Source organism: Drosophila santomea, chromosome 3L (assembly GCF_016746245.2).
Source record: "Drosophila santomea strain STO CAGO 1482 chromosome 3L, Prin_Dsan_1.1, whole genome shotgun sequence".
NCBI classification, from domain to species: Eukaryota; Metazoa; Arthropoda; class Insecta; order Diptera; family Drosophilidae; genus Drosophila; species Drosophila santomea.
In genome coordinates, this window is record NC_053018.2 from 20,799,179 (window position 1) to 20,816,153 (window position 16,975).

The window sequence follows — 16,975 nt, forward strand, 5'->3', positions numbered from 1 at the left end:
GCAGAGTTCAACTCAGCACAATTTTTGGCAACGACCTCAGAAGTCACTGCAAGCCCTTCACTTTCACACGACCCAAAGCTGCAGCTTGGACCCGCTGCCCAGTAATGGTTAGGACCAGTCGTAACGCCTCTCCTATCCTTATCGCGCTTTTCTCTCTACACTTCGAAAATAATCTATTCTAAAAATGCATATATGGCTTTGGCTTCTGTGAAGTGTGGATTTATGTTCTTGATCACTATAGAAGAAGTCAATCTACAATGATCCTGATAGTACAAAAGTTTCAGAAATCTTAGGAGTACTATCTCCTTATACTTGGGAGATACAGCCCTGAACTCTCTTGATGTACATCAACATTGCTAGTAAATGGATTTCCACGGCTGTTAAGCACTTTTGCCCATGAATTGTTTGCAGTGCACTTGTGTCTTTCTCTTTGTGGCTTCGTTTGGGCTGTGCCTTGCTTGTTAAATGCCAAAGCTGCCGTCATGGTTGTCTCCTTTTACGGACAGCAAAACGGCGCCTCATAATGGAATGAGCTCAGGGGCTGCCGAGGGGATGAAGTTTCAGTTGGAGCTGCAACTAAGGCATCGCACAGCTCCCCTTTTCCATAACCCGGCCTCATCATCATCAGTGTCGCTTTTGGTCTCTTTGAAAGTGAAATTTCGGTTTGTAACACATGTGCTGACAATGCTGCCACATTCTCGCCCTCTTTCCAACTCAACCAGGCGAAGAATGATCTTAAATGGAAACACTTTTCCACTGAGAAACTCATTTTGATGTGTGCATTGTCAGTGGGTTGGATGGATAATTAACAACAATGATAAAGTAAGTTAGGAGACTAATTTCACTTCGAAGCCCTAACAAATGGCTTCAAATTTCATGTGAAATTCATTTTATTTCGAAGCAGTGTATTTTCTTGATTTGTCTTTTCATGTATATTTAAATATATATAATGACAAGCTGTTGGTATGCGTAATTTGGCTTCAAGAGAAAATTGTAAGTGAAGTTGTGCGATTTAAAATGTCATCATATTTCAGCAATGAAAATAATAATGAAGAAACTTAAGACGGATTAAAATTCATCCCAAAATATAGAACGTTAAGCAGAATGGACTTAGTCGCTTCTACATTTTGAATTTTACTCAGAACTCTCGAAAAATAAAGAGAGAAATGAACATCGTTATTCAACCTTTTTATTTATTCAAGCCAAAAAAGTGTCATACGAATGACTCAGCACATTATGGTCATCAAAGAATTTAAAACAAATGTATATTTTTTCTGGAAGAAAGCGAAAATGGGTTTCTTTCACTTTTTCGCTAGATTTTTCGATTACCATTTTTGTTCTTCCATTACCTCAACAATGACGTTAACTAGGATTATTTGCCCCTCACTTTAAAAATTCAAGGGTATGATGGTTCGGTGAGACATGACAGTTCATAGTCACCAGTAGCGTACAACTGAACGCTTTTAAATGTCTAGGAAAGTAAATACATCATTCAACACCACTAATCAGCAATTATTGACGAGGTGAGGAAAATAAGTAAATAATGGTCTCATCCTTTTGTTTATTTTTCTATTTGAATTTTTATCATGGACAAATTGAAGTTTAAGCATCATTTGTTTTCCCTGATTGCTTCCCATGAAACTGTTATTGTTGGCGAACTCTGTTCACTCTCATTCAACAAATTTCATGCTGGTTGTATTTGGGCATTGATGCTCGATTTCAATTCGAATCACGGATTTTCTGACCCAGGAGATAGAGGTGGAAAATGTTTGTGAAATGAAGGGGAGATTTCGTTTGTGTTCTAATTTGATTGCAGAGTGCCATAGAGAAGGAGAACGTTCTGAAAACTGTTTCAGTTCGTAAATCCGAGCAGTGGGAGAAATAAAAAATCTGTAATTTCAATATTCTGGAAGGTGGGTTGAATGGAGGTAATCTCACCCGATTACGAATATATTTAATTCAAAATACCCATCAGAACAACAGGACGGCCGCAACTAATTTATTTTAGCTTAAAAACTTAATAACCTCAATTTAAGCACAGTTGTATTAGATGTGCGAATACTACTTTTGTTCTAGCTGTTATTTTACATTTGGCGTACTATTTGCGGCCATTGGCTATACAATCGGCTCGCCCGTCATGAGCTGTCGGCTTCGCAAGACTCCGTCCTGAAAAGGCCAATCCTTCGTCCTGTTGCACGGAGTGTCCTTGCGGCGATGGAGCTCCTATGACCGGGCCAAGATGGGCATTCATTTGTCATACACATTTGACAGGTTCCTGTCTCCTCCTGTCCCGTCCCGCATCGCCGGTCAACTTTCAGTTACCCGTTGAGGCGTAAATTTAAAGGCTCGTCCGTCACTTCTCATTATTGGATTGGAGTCCCTTTTCCCCAAACTTCTAATTAGAAATGGCCCTCTCACATGGGCTCTCGCTCGCTGAAAGCGTCTCGAAGGACGATGAAATCAAATTGCACATTTGGGCTCGATAATCTAACTAATGGTGGCCCATTTAAGGCCGAACAGCCCCATCTCAGTCCATTCATAGGGGCCTTTGAACCCTTTTTCCGAGACTCTCCACGTGCGGGTTTCTGTGTGGTGAGATAATGTTTCATTGTGCGACAGTTTTTGTGCCACGGGTTTGTTGGGGTCTCCTCTTGTGGGGTTAACTTGTTGATGATTGATAGCATCCAGCGGATTTAAATGGCTGTCTCTGTGGGTGTGGAACTGTCCTTGAACTGATTGTGCCACCGAGGCGAATAACAAATAATCGCAAATCGAAAATAAATTGAATCTCGTAGGGGAATTTAAAGTTCTACGATGGCTTGGTTTTATCAGCAGCTGTTGGAATTTTTTAGATCTCTTTATATTGTTAGGAACCTGTAGGTTGGCTGGATTGTAAAGAATTCTACTGGCATTCATATGGAGTTCTTTTGGTCACTTTATCATGTTATACATGACTAACTAAAAGGGTCCAAAAGTGCGGAAAATGTGGATGTCCCTGAAAAGCAAGCTACACTTTTTTGGCTTGTGCTTTATAAGCTAAATATACCCAAATAAAAATTAAGCCACTTTTTAATTTTTATATGATGTCAATACTTTTCTAAAGCATCAGGGAAACATAAAAGGCGTAATTGTCTACCGCTTGTTTTTTGTAATTTTGAGCTTGGATCAAAAAGCTTGGCAAAAAAAATGAATAAAAAAGAAAACAATCGTTCTGACAGATGCGAGATTGAATTGGAAGTGAAACTGAGAATGGCGCTGTGGTATATGATATGGTATGGTATGAGAGGCATGGTAAGGCGTGTGCTGTAGGACTTTAAACCCGGCAGTGAGTCAATGAGTGTACTCGATGACAATTGTCGGCGGCAGAGGCACGCACATTGTGATGGTGCGTGATGTTTGTGTTTATATATGACCCCCCTGGGAAACCCCCAGATTTTTGGTTCCTCGAACATCGCCACTTCCCCCACTTGGCTGCGGGAAGCCCCCTTGGTGTTGTTTGCTTGTCGAAATATGTGCAATGTGATGTCGTGTTGGTTTATCCAACGGCCAATGGATTGTCGTGTTCGCGTCTGGTTTCTATTTTTAGTATGCAGGTTTTATTTTTAGACAACCAGACAATTTGTATGTTAGTATGTGTATACACACGTGCAGCAGCAAACAACTTCGTCTGAAAAGTGCAATAAAGACGATTCCCCGCCCCTACATAAAAATCCCACTGCAACTTGTTGCGCTGTGCGACAGAGAGGATGGGTGCAGTGAGCGAGAGAGCCAGAGAAAAAGAGAGCATCATGTTAAACTGCGACCCACGTTGCGGCTACGCGATTTTTGTATTTTCACATTACACAACTTGTAGCTCTTTATTTTTTGATTACAACTCAGTTGCACGTTCTCTCCCTACGATTTCCTCTCTCATTTTCTCTATTTCTCTGTTTTGGCCTCTCCGGCTGCTTTTCACATTTAACGTTAAACGTTTTATCACGTCTTGCGACTCTGTTTTCGATTTGTTTCTCATATTTTCTTTGATATGTGATTCTATTTTTAGAAGCTTCACCTCCTCCTCCGCCTCTCTTCTCTTCTCTTCTCTCCCCTCTATCTCTCTCTCGCACTCTCTGTTTACTTTATAAATATTTAAATTGTTGTCACGTACTAAGTTCTTAATAGGTTACGTTATGTGTTTATTTAACTCATTTTGATTAGAAGTCGAGAAAAATACGGCAGAGCCACACGCGCACCACATACTCACTCGATTCCCGTTACAAAGTTAAACTTTAACTTTTGCGCTTTTGTTATTAAAGCCACTCGATTTTCGGTTAGCAGGGAGGCCAAAAGCAAACAGCCCACAGCAACATAAGTATAAAATCCCCCACGCAGATGTTCGGCTCTCCCGAACTAATTGTTTACTCAAGTGTAATTAGGTAAGAGGAATAGAAAATGGGCAAATATCAACAGAACGGTAAATACGTGCTCACACTTAAATAATTTTTAATATCATTATTTAGTTCAGCGTTAATTAGGAGTTTAATTTTTCACCCGCTCACATGAAGTACATGACCAGCTGCGCAAAAGTGAGGGATAAAAGTACAATTGCGTATTGGAATTTTAGACTGAAAACGCGGCACTTGGCAAATTGAAAGTGTTGATAAAGTGACTTGCAAAAGTGTCTTATGTTCTTTCCTTAAATCCGACCATTAACTTCGTGCTGGCAGCTTTTTAATGCAACTTTTAATTAAATGACAGAGACACGACACTACTGTCTTCTTCCTCGACTATTGGATACTTGTTGATAAGATGGATAAGATAGAGATGTGCACACGAGAGTCACCTAGCGGCGGTTAGTGACTCGCAGGATCCTGACATATTTACGGCCAAGAAGTTACTACCCTCTCTCTGCAGGGGTTTGTCTGCATGCTTAGTTCTCGCTAAGTTTTATAGTTTTTGAGATCTCGATGATTGTACGGACAGACAGACAGACGGAGATGGAGCTATTAAATCGAATATTGATTATAAGTAAAAATTTACTTTGTAGGGTTGGTGCCTTTCTTTCTACCTGATCTATACTTTTCAACCAATCGTTTATACCCATTTATTCTGCAAGCAATGAGTATCGCAATTTATATTCTTAAACAGATTTTGGTTCAATACATTACTGTAGATTACGTATAGATTTACTATCTAGCTAAATCTGTCTTAAGGAAACAAAATAAATTGGCGTTCGTTATTTATTAGTTAATGGTCAACTAAGAATTTCGAATTAAATTCCTAAACGCTTAAAACACAAATTTGGCTATAGTAAACTTGAGATTTAGACCGTAAATAGTCCCAGAAATGGGTTCCGAAATGTTGGCCCGCGCCTAGATCGACGTCCTTGAATGTTAGTAAGGTGCAAGTGAACCTGCCAGTATGATCAATGCGATGGCCGGGGGATGTTCATCTTAACCGGCTTCTTCAGGTCTCCCGCAATCTTTTTGATGGCCGGCGGGATGCGCTTGGCCACCCCCGGTTGAGAACTGAGGAAGGAGATTTCGAAGAGTGAGGGCCGGCTGGAGTAGACGTTGTGTAACATGCTGATGAACCAGAAGAGCAAGTCGTCCATGCTCTGAAGCGTGCACTGGGCGAAGACGGCGCCCGCATCCCGGCCGTGTTGGTGGGAGTCGAAGAGGGCGACGATCGAAGCCCGGAAATCGAAGGTCACCATCACCGTTCGACTGTCTGCAATGATGGCCGCGAAGAGGTTCGTGGGCATATTGTCCCTCACGCTGGCCTGCTGGAACACCTGCAGCGTGATCTGAAAAATCCGCGACAACTGCACGGCCACGTTCCGGTTGTACATGGGACTGCTGGGATCGGCCTCCATGTGCGTGTAGAACCACTCCTCCAGCCGGAAGTTCATCTTGTGCTGCGACCGAATGGCGGCGATCGCATCCGGAATGTTGAGGTTAAGATTCCTGGAGTGCGGCGTGTTAGTTGTAATCACATTGTGGTAGACGTTGTTCCCGTCGTTAATGGCGTTACCGAAGAGCTCCCATCCCCGCAACGGCAGATCAGAAACCCTGTGATAGAATCTCTCCGCCTTGGCCACTTTGTCGGCCAGAATCAGGGAAATGAGGGTGCAGGAATTGGTGCCGCTCTGCTGGTACTCTCCGAATCGAGATTGACAGAAGTCGCGGGGGAACCACCAGATGTTTAGGTTGTCGATCTGCTCGTGAATGGCCATGGCGCCGGGTTTTTTATCGCCCGGGGATCGGTTCTTGCTCCTCGGGTCCTGTGTACTGCGACGTCCTAATCTGCGGTTGCGTTTCCGGATCCTGGTGCTCCGGAGACCCAGTGGTAAACCCGGCCCTGGCGCTGTCTCCGAAGTTCCACTGTCACATAGTTCACGAGTGCGACCACCCCTCGGCTTTAAGGCGCACGTGTGGGGATGGAGATGGATTATTTGGGGATCTGGGAATCGATCCCGTCAGCAGCACTTTGTCCTCGGACTCGGGATCGAACTCAGGATTGCGGCAACTCCTCTGCACTCCACTACGCTCTAAGCACGGGTTTTGGATTTCAAGCAAACATTGAATTTTGAGTGTCTTTTGCCGGAGGAGCGTTCGACGGGTAAAGGTGAAAACTTTCGAGTCGGAAAGACAAAAAATTTCTAGACCAACAGCTGACAAATAACGAACATGATGTGAGATTGGAGACCTACGGGGATCTGATTATGAAAATGAGTGCGTATTTGACGCAATTTTAAAAGGTACTGGTACGGACTTAACGTTAAGTATGCTGGGTCCTTGAATTTATTTTTTCCATTTAAAATAGTTGTAATGCAGGCTTCATTTTCCAACCCTTTAAAATGTGCCAATATTTAATTATTTCTACAAATAATTATGTTTAAGTGGCAGAGATTTTTAAAGATTGAATAAGGTTTTATTTACTCCGATATGTGGCACAGCATCCACTGAACTCCGAGTCTACTCCATCGCAGCAGATGGATGATTCCATTCCATGATAACAGCACAGGCTTAAGTATTTCTCCACTTAAATAATGAAATACATAGAACAATCTACGTATTAAATAGGTAGATCTCTTAATCATCATTCTGCGGGAGACTATTTCCGCTTTAGCCACACATAACTGTATTTAAGTCCAATTCTTGGAAGCGCGTTTCGCATTGTGTCAAAATGGTGCGCAAATATTTATCAGTGGCGCCGAAATTTAGCTAGCCCGGCCAAGTAGTTCTAATTTTAAATTGCAACATTGACGAATATACAGCTTAAGAAAACAGATATGGTATGCGAAGTGTGTCGAAAATGCAAATTTATGGCTGTGTGAGCATTTCGTCGATTGTTGTTGATTGAGATTGGGGTGCTCTAAAGATTACCCGTCTAAGTGGCAACATTCTTAATTCCTCTAATACTCAGGAAATTTCATGAAGGACTTAGACATGGAATGCAGTGCGTCATTTTCCAACGGCTCTAATCATTTCTTAAATATACATATATGCACATATTTTAGTTGTGTCTCTTTAATGTGTTTTTGACTTTTAGTTTTGAATTTAAGTTCGCTGGAATCGCTTTTTTTCTGACCTATTATTAATAAAGACATTCAGAGATACTTATATTAACAGACATTGATATAAATTATTTTTCTATTTATTTTAATGATGGGGATTTTAATGTTCGCCTATCACCCGATGTCCTATTGGTTTGCGGCAACCTCGCTTAATTTAACAGAATTAAATTTCAGTATTACAATTAGATTGTTGCCCTATATTCCGTTTCATACTGGCTTTCGCATTTCCTTTATTCTTTTAATTAAACTTACACGTGAGCCTGTTGAAAAAAAAACAAACAAGGATGAACGCCATTATCCGACCGAACAGTTGAGTAATCCAATCCCATGGAATAAGCTTCCACTTTAGCGCAAACAATCAGGACAATGCTGTGGGGAAAGTGGATGGGGGTGGTGTTCGCGTGGGCAGAAATAATAACAAACAAATATCTGAAACAAAATCGCCAGCGATATATATTTAATGCCTCAAACGAAATTGCATAATGGCAAAATCAACGCATGCATAATAAATAATAACAAGCTGTGCGCTCCGCATTACAGGCCTCCATTTCTGAGGATATATGGCATTCCTGGCCGAAAGAGGCCTCTACAGTAAGCTACTTATCAGTGATTCGCTCCTAATTCCCATGGCGAAGAACTGAACTGAACAGACTAATTAAAAAATTCCTAAGCTCGTTTCGGCTGCTGACGAGTGAGTGGTCAACGATATTGAAGTTGGCCATTCCAACATTTGACATTTCCCTGCGTGGGCACTTGCTTGGCATCCTGTTGCCTGGTGGAGGACACCCAACGTCATTTCGCTTTGCGTCCTTTCCGACACTCAGCAGCTCCAGCTTATTGATAAACCGAGAAAAATGTTCGCCTTGCTTCATCCTTACCTTTTTTTTTGTTTACTCAAAAGCATATAATTGAATTGCTATAGTTTATTACATTTTTATAGATATTTTGTACGGACTCAAAAGTGATTTTTAATAATTATATGTATTTCAGAGGCTTTAATAATATATCCTGACATCATTTATTCTCTGTGTTCTGGACAGTCGGTCTGCTGCTTTCCAGCTTCTCTGCCTTGCAGCTCTTTCGTCTGAATCAAGCCAAGTGTCTGAAATGCGTTCAGCATGCTGTTTTCTATTTGTGTTTGCCTTTGTCAAACATGCATTTTTATTATGCAAAGGGGTCCTTGGCAGTTTCAATTGCATCCTCACTTAGCTTTGCTTCGGTCCTGGTCATGTTCCTATTCCTGAGCCTGTGCTTGTGCTTGTGCCTCTTCTGGTCCTGCTCTCAACTGATCCTTCTTCTCCGTTCATTGCAGTGTGAGAATCCGTTGGAACCCATAGGCGTCGCGCTGAACGGCCCCGGCCTAAGGGGCCATGACGCGTTGGCCCTTTAATCTACTACTCTTGCTGTCGGTGGCAGTACGCGACTGTAGCAATCATCGCACTGTCCTCACAGTCGGCTACCTAACGGCCCTCACTGGCGATCTCAAGACGCGTCAGGGACTGGCCATTTCCGGTGCCCTGACTATGGCCCTGGATGAGGTAAGTGCAGGCTTAGATTTAGTTGTAAGTTGCACTTGTGATGCATACTAATTGGACAAAAAGATATTAAATATTGTAGATCGGAAAAGATTTATACATAATCTGCTCAATATTTGTATAATAATAATAATTAACGATGTGAAAAAATATTTAGTTTTGAAAGAAGAATTGTTTAGAGATACGTTTTTTCCCCTTTTGTCAGTACATACTGTTCCTTAAAAAATTAATAGTAGATTAACAAAAATATATGCAGAAATATATAAAATTGAAGCATTATTCGCTCCTTATATACTACTTCCTGCAAATGTTCAAATGCGTTTTTAAGGCTCACTGCATAATACCGCTGAAAGTTCAATCTGTGACACCCAAGTTTTTCCTTTTCTTAGATAGAAGTGTGCCGCGTAATTGAAAGCTTTTCATTTTCCTTCCGGATACAGGTCAACAAAGATCCCAATCTTCTGCCAAATGTGTACCTGGATCTGCGCTGGAATGACACCAAGGGGGACACGGTACTGGCCACCAAGGCCATCACCGAGATGATATGCGATGGCATCGCCACTATTTTTGGGCCGGAAGGACCTTGCTATGTGGAGGCCATCGTCTCGCAGAGTCGAAACATTCCAATGATTTCCTACGTATGTATTTTAAGCGCATGACTTATGGCGCCCCGCTGCGGCAGCAGACAATTTCACGCACCACATTTTTCATGCAAGCGAAGTTCCTATTTTGTTTTCTTATTTTTTCGCTTTGCTCTCTTCTACAGAAATGTGCAGAGTACCGTGCATCCGCCATACCGACATTCGCCCGCACTGAGCCGCCAGATAAACAGGTGAGCAAGAGCCGGGAGCAACAGGTGGATGGGTGGGTCGTGGAGTGGAGTGGAGTGGAGTGGTGGGCGGGCGGCGTTCCTTGCGGTGGCTTTAAGACTCGACAGGTACAGCCATTTAGCCTCGGATTATCCTCAAACCGGGGACAGGAAACGACAAAAAGAGGAAGACAAAAGAAGCAAACGAATGCCCGCAAGCTAAGAGAAATGCAATGTTTTGCCAGAGGAAATGGGTAGTAGAGCACAAAATAATGAGATTAACTTACTTTTATTATTCATACATATGTTAGGTAAGGGTAGCTACACAGAAACCAGAGGAAAATAGTGTTATGTAGTACATGTTTTTTGTGGTAATGGTAGGGCTTGAAAAACTTATGTATTTCATAATTTTGTATAACATATTGTACCGAGGAAATGGAAAAATCCATTTACCGCATTCATCGTAGGCGATAAAGTATTTCAAGTATTCGCAGTTGTGGTTCACCTAGTGTTCCCCTAGAATGCAGTCCCATGTCGTAGCTAAACAAAAGCCGGCGATTTGTGTGCTGGCTCCGCATATCCAACTCTTAATCCTTTGACATTTTCCTTGATGCACACTCTGCATTTCGTATTTTTCAGGTCGTTAAGTCGCTGCTTGCCCTCCTGCGATATTATGCGTGGAATAAGTTCTCCATTCTGTACGAGGATGTGTGGGGTCCTGTGGCAGATCTGCTGAAAGATCAGGCCACCAAGCGGAACATGACCATCAACCACAAGCAGTCGTTTATGGATAATCCCGTCAAGTGCTGTGATCATATGCTGGACTGCTGTCGTTCTGGGTATTGGTATCAGGTGAGGACTGATTGAAATGTAACCGAAGTGTAATATAATTTACATGAGTTTATGTTTTTTTACGCACACAGCTGGTGCAAAACACCATGAACCGCACACGAATCTACGTATTTCTGGGGGGAGCCAATAGTCTGGTGGACTTTATGAGCTCAATGGAGACCGCTGGCCTGTTTGCTCGTGGCGAGTATATGGTGATCTTTGTCGACATGATGGTCTATTCCGAGAGGTACTTGATTTAAATAAACACCTTTTTGTCCAGCAGCTAAAAAAATTCCTCTTTGAACTTGTTTTCCAGGGAGGCAGAAAAGTACTTGCGTAGAGTGGATCAAATCACTTTGATGTCCAGTTGCCATAGCACGGAAAACTTTAATCAAATGGCCCGCAGTCTTCTCGTCGTGGCATCCACGCCTCCCACAAAGGACTACATACAGTTTACTAAACAAGTGCAAAAGTACAGCTCAAAGCCGCCGTTCAATTTAGAAATTCCCAAGCTATTTGTAGAGAGTAATTTTACCAAGGTAAGTGCACCATGAGGTGGGTCAACCCAGCTGATACTAATTCCACCTGTTTTTTTCATTTCTGATTAGTTCATATCGATCTATGCCGCGTACCTGTACGATTCGGTAAAGCTGTATTCCTGGGCTGTGGACAAAATGCTGCGGGAGGAGACACGAGTTTTGACCGACGAGGTGATATTCGAGGTGGCCAGCAACGGAACACGTGTTATCGATACCATAATCAAAAACCGTACTTACATGAGTGAGTTATCCACTGACCGAATAATTATAATCAAAAAATATATCTCTAAAATACTTAATTTGTTCCACCCAAAGGCATAACTGGATCCAAAATTAAGATCGATCAGTATGGCGATTCGGAGGGTAACTTTTCGGTGCTGGCCTACAAGCCCCACAAGTGGAATAATTCCAACAACATGCCCTGCAACTATCACATGGTTCCTGTAGCATACTTTCATCAAGGCGAAGAACATCCAGTGAGTGAGTCGTCTTCTCTTTTTTAGTTTGCCTTTCTTTCAATTGGTTACCGCTTATCTTGCGTTCCCCACACAATTCCATTTAACTCATCATTCGTTTCTTTTTGTATACGACAGGAGTACAAGCTCATCAATGGCTCTATAGACTGGCCATCGGGCGGTGAGAAGCCCGTAGATGAACCGATGTGCGGTTTTGCTAACGAACTCTGTAAGAAGGACGACACACACTATACGTCCACTGTCGCCGCTGTGGTTTTGGGCGTACTGCTCTTCTGCTCAGGTGTAATTACCATGAGTATATATCGAAAGTGGAAGATAGAGTTGGAGATTGAGGGTTTACTCTGGAAGATCGACCCAAACGAAATAAAGGGTTATTCTGGCAATGAAATAGTCTCCTCACCGAGCAAAGTAAGTCGATACGGTGGTCATCCTTGTACCTTTATAAGTGAATTGTTTTTCCACAACAGGTCAGTTTGATGAGTGCCCAGAGCTATGGTTCCCGCTGGACTAACCAGTTTGTTACCTCCACGGGTCGCCTCCGCGGTGCCGTGGTTCGTATCAAGGAGTTGAAATTCCCCAGGAAGCGAGATATTTCCAGGGAGATCATGAAGGAGATGCGATTGTTGCGCGAACTGCGTCACGATAACATCAACAGCTTCATTGGCGCCAGCGTGGAGCCAACACGCATTCTTCTAGTCACCGATTACTGTGCCAAAGGCAGTCTTTACGACATCATCGAGAACGAGGACATTAAGTTAGACGATCTTTTCATCGCCTCGCTTATTCACGACCTCATAAAGGTATATTGAATTACAATTTGTTAAAAAGAAAGCGTGCTTAACAGCGTTGTTTAAGTAGTCTACAATTTATTTTTTCTGTAGCGATTTTTTACAACTTAATATTTTAATTTCTTGCAGGGCATGATTTATATACACAACTCTCAGCTTGTCTATCATGGTAACCTTAAATCCTCAAACTGTGTGGTCACGTCGCGTTGGATGCTCCAAGTCACCGATTTCGGGCTGCACGAGTTGCGGCAGTGTGCCGAAAACGAATCCATCGGGGAGCATCAGCATTATCGAAGTAAGATTTTGCGGAAAAATTCCCATTTACAGAGTAACTAACTTTTTGCCAACTATTTCCTATTTCCAGATCAACTTTGGCGTGCTCCAGAGCTGCTACGGAATCACATTCACGGCAGCCAGAAGGGCGATGTCTATGCCTTCGCCATCATCATGTACGAGATATTTAGTCGTAAGGGTCCGTTCGGACAAATAAACTTTGAACCAAAGGAAATCGTAGACTATGTCAAGAAGCTACCGCTCAAGGGAGAGGATCCGTTTCGTCCAGAAGTGGAGTCCATTATAGAAGCCGAGTCCTGTCCGGATTACGTTCTGGCGTGCATCAGGGATTGCTGGGCTGAAGATCCCGAAGAGCGGCCCGAATTCAGTGTCATACGGTACTATAATTTTTCTTCGGAGTGAAAGCATTGGTACATAATATTCTATTCTTGACTGCGTTTAGTAATCGCTTGAAAAAGATGCGTGGTGGAAAAACCAAGAACATCATGGATCAAATGATGGAAATGATGGAGAAGTATGCCAACAACTTGGAGGACATTGTCTCCGAGCGCACGCGTCTCTTGTGCGAGGAAAAGATGAAAACGGAGGATCTCTTGCATCGGATGCTGCCGCAGTCGGTGGCCGAAAAATTGACCATGGGTCAGGGCGTCGAGCCGGTTTCATATGATTTGGTAAGTCAAATTCTGGCTTTACTTGCGCCCATAAATCCTTAAAGCACGTTAATAAGTTGAACATTATTCCAATTCCGCTTCCGGTCTCGGTCTGAAACTTAGTCAGCATTAACATATTATATATTACATTTCTTACTATTCCTAGGTCATATTATATATTACATTTCTTACTATTCCTAGGTCATATTATATATTACATTTCTTACTATTCCTAGGTCACCATATATTTTAGCGACATTGTTGGTTTTACTGCAATGTCGGCGGAGAGCACACCGCTACAAGTGGTGAACTTTTTGAATGATCTCTACACAGTGTTCGATCGCATCATACGCGGCTATGATGTGTACAAAGTAGAAACCATTGGAGATGCGTATATGGTGGTAAGTAAGATAACTCATGCTAGTTAACTCAAGGGACTTAATAAAAACACACACTTTTCCCTTATATATTCTTTAGGTTTCGGGCCTGCCAATTAAAAACGGAGATCGACATGCTGGCGAAATAGCTTCGATGGCCCTGGAGCTGCTCCACGCTGTAAAGCAGCACCGCATAGCCCATCGTCCCAACGAGACGCTGAAGCTGCGTATTGGGATGCACACGGGTCCGGTGGTAGCTGGCGTAGTTGGTCTTACCATGCCAAGGTACTGTCTCTTTGGTGACACCGTGAATACAGCGTCCCGGATGGAGAGCAACGGGGAGGCGCTAAAGATTCACATTTCCAATAAGTGCAAGCTGGCGCTGGACAAACTGGGTGGTGGCTACATTACCGAGAAACGTGGCCTGGTCAATATGAAGGGCAAGGGCGAGGTGGTAACATGGTGGCTAACCGGAGCCAATGAGAATGCTATACAGAAGAAGCTGGTGGACATGATGGATATGCCGCCGCCGCTGTTTAGTCGTCCTCGAAAGAGTCCAAAGCTGAATCCCGACTCCCGTCAGCCAAGCATCCAGGCCATGCACTTCTGCGGCACTGGATCAAGACGCCAAAGCACAGTTCCCAGGGCGATGGACGGCGAATCAACGTATAGCCTCCAGGGATCCGTGAGGGAATCACCGCGCATGGTCAGCAAACGAGACAGGGAACGAGATCGACCCTCCATCAACGGGCTGGGCGCAGGACACTTCGTGGGGGGAGCTCTCCTCGAATCAGCACAGGCCTCGCTAAGCACGCTGAATCATTCCGAAACAAACGAAACTAACTGTGATATGGATGGGGGATCGGGTGGAGTGTCAGGATCTGGATCTGGATTAGTGCGTCAGCCCAATGCACTACACAAGCCGTTGGCCATGGTGCGGCCGCACAGGATTATCAGTGCTGCCCAGTTACCCCAACTGGGAGACAACGAAGATGACTCCGCAGACACGCTGTTGCGGGAGTCACGCTCCCTAGATCCCATGCCCATGCAGCAGCTGCGCAAACGGCACGATAGGGTAAAGTTACCGCCCTCGAAGTTGTCCAAGAACAATTCCCGATCGCTGGACACAGGTGTATCGCTGATCAGTGGAAATCCCAACGGTGAAGTGCATTCAAGTCAGATGGATTTGGATGACGAGATGACCGCCAATCCGGTGGATGCCACCGATGGCTACGACGATGAGCTGGGCCTTCTGATGCGCCACGACAACGGTCAACTGCCCGCTCTCCGCTATTCAGGCAGCTTTCCCAATGCTCAGAATAGCATAGTTCCTACAGGAAGGTCAGGAGGAGGCGGTGTAGGAAGAGATGGAGGTGGGAGCAACTGCGCCAAGCATCTGAACAACAACTGCAATGGAGGAGTAAACGTCGAGGATGATCTTGAGTCGCCCTTGCTGCAACGTCAGGCATCGCTATCGGTGCCGCCAGAGGAGATGCTGGCGCATAACAAACGCTGGCACTCACTGGAGCACATGGATGGACCCGGTGGGCATGGTGGTAATAGCGTGAGCTATGCCGCCGATATTGATAACCGCCACCCAGGAGGTCTGGACTTCTTCAGCGGTTCCTCCAATCAGCACCATGGAGCCAAATCGGCTGGTGGGAGCAAGCTGACTAACTGGATGACTAACATATTCAAGGGCAACGGCGTGCGCAGCGGTGAGGCTAGGCGAGTGGGAATCCTGCCCAGCGGAGTGCACGGCGCACGAACCGGATTCACGGATATGGCGGCATCAGCAGCAGCCCGGGATCGTGAGAGTATAGTGTAGAGATAAGGAGGAGGCAGTGTAGAAACTAAGGAAGAAGGAGCAGGATGACCAGGATGAGCTAAATAAGCCGGATGAGAGAGATGAAAAAGTTACTCAGGAACCGAGTCGAGCAGGAAGCGATCGTCTTTTGGCTTACTTCTTTGTTTTATGTATTGTAGTTTGTATGGATCAAACGAATTGTGTGTCTGTGTTGGAAGTCATCCACCTATAAACATATACCAGCCGGTTCTTAACTATTTGATCGCTCTGGCATTGCAGGAGTCTAAGTGTCCTATGGGTTTCCAAACTATTTTAATATGTTTTCGAGGAAAGTCCTGCGATCCCGAAGTAGAAGCGAGCAGAAGCTGAAGCGAAAATCATACATAGCATATATTTTATAACTCTACATACATACATATTAGAGAAGCCGAAAAAACCGTCTAGTCACAAGGTCTTCAGACTAGTTATTGTTTTATGTAAAATAAACACACACCCACACATCTAAATGTACGTTTGTAAATGTAATACATAAACACAACACACATATTTATACGACAACGGAGAATCAAAATCAAATATTTTATGTAAATGTAATCGAAATTTTTTGCTTTCCATACACGATGTGCTGCAGCAAACAAATTATGCTTAAAACAGAAACTAGTTAATTTATGTATTTGAAAATCAAAACAAGCGTGGAAAAATGTAATGTATCAATGTGTTTTGCTAGTACGTAGTTAAGTGCGTGTGATTGTACGTAATATTTAAGTCTCTAAAGTTAAAATAATAATTTTAATTAATTGAACGCAAATTGTGAGCAGAGAAGTGCGAAAAGGCGCCCGATGAGTGGTGTTTTAGCTGTATGTATGTATGTATGTATATTTTTAAATGAAAATTTGTTAAATTTGCCATATATAAATACAAACGAGAAACTATTAAAAATCTGTTTGTCCAGATATGCTTCAATGGTTTACAATGTTGGATTAGATGGTAAATAGAAGGGTGAATCCTGTGGGAATGCATTATGAAGTGGAACAATTAAAACTTATTCTAAAACATTTTTTTAATATTTCGTGCAGTGGGAACAGTGGAAGGCTTTATGTATTGCCAAACATCACTTACATAAGCCGTGGGTAATTAAAAAGAACTTAAATATATATAAGGGATCACTTTCCCCTGCAACTTCGCATGTGCAACTTAAGCCATTGATTGGAAGGAAGGATTGGAACTCTTTGCAATATTTACGCACTGGGAACAGTTAAACGGAAAAGACTTCGTGGGCCTATCAGTGTTTACATTTGAAATTAAATGGCCG

General features: G+C 43.2%; 2 protein-coding genes across 5 annotated transcripts in view; one reads left to right on the plus strand and one right to left on the minus strand.

The window, feature by feature from the left end:
• The window catches only part of LOC120447520 (receptor-type guanylate cyclase Gyc76C), a 38,570-nt gene extending 21,952 nt beyond the window's left edge, over positions 1–16,618 (plus strand). For all 3 annotated transcript variants that reach the window (XM_039628950.2, XM_039628951.2, XM_039628949.2), the window contains 15 exons: positions 8,871–9,096; positions 9,534–9,731; positions 9,860–9,925; positions 10,541–10,753; positions 10,825–10,979; positions 11,049–11,271; positions 11,341–11,512; positions 11,587–11,747; positions 11,865–12,155; positions 12,215–12,547; positions 12,665–12,830; positions 12,900–13,206; positions 13,272–13,500; positions 13,716–13,880; positions 13,957–16,618. In XM_039628950.2, the coding sequence (XP_039484884.1) occupies positions 8,929–9,096; positions 9,534–9,731; positions 9,860–9,925; positions 10,541–10,753; positions 10,825–10,979; positions 11,049–11,271; positions 11,341–11,512; positions 11,587–11,747; positions 11,865–12,155; positions 12,215–12,547; positions 12,665–12,830; positions 12,900–13,206; positions 13,272–13,500; positions 13,716–13,880; positions 13,957–15,684 (4,575 nt within the window). In that variant the 5' untranslated portion in view covers positions 8,871–8,928 and the 3' untranslated portion in view covers positions 15,685–16,618. The remainder of the gene's footprint in view (positions 1–8,870; positions 9,097–9,533; positions 9,732–9,859; positions 9,926–10,540; positions 10,754–10,824; positions 10,980–11,048; positions 11,272–11,340; positions 11,513–11,586; positions 11,748–11,864; positions 12,156–12,214; positions 12,548–12,664; positions 12,831–12,899; positions 13,207–13,271; positions 13,501–13,715; positions 13,881–13,956) is intronic.
• LOC120447521 lies at positions 5,206–6,712 on the minus strand. 2 transcript variants are annotated; one of them, XM_039628953.2, is made up of 2 exons: positions 6,013–6,163; positions 5,206–5,945 (listed from the first exon to the last, which is right to left on the minus strand). In XM_039628953.2, exons 1-2 carry the CDS (start codon positions 6,024–6,026, stop codon positions 5,405–5,407), a joined length of 555 nt encoding a protein of 184 aa, XP_039484887.1. In that variant the 5' UTR covers positions 6,027–6,163; the 3' UTR covers positions 5,206–5,404. The 2 variants fall into 2 exon arrangements, with proteins under 2 accessions (XP_039484887.1, XP_039484886.1); XM_039628952.2 differs by having other exon boundaries at positions 5,206–6,712.
• Positions 16,619–16,975: the final 357 nt, after the last annotated feature.

Excerpts from the sequence above, each read along its gene's own strand:
- LOC120447521 (XM_039628952.2), bottom strand. The coding sequence starts at position 6,214 with ATGGCCATTCACGAGCAGATCGACAACCTAAACATCTGGTGGTTCCCC.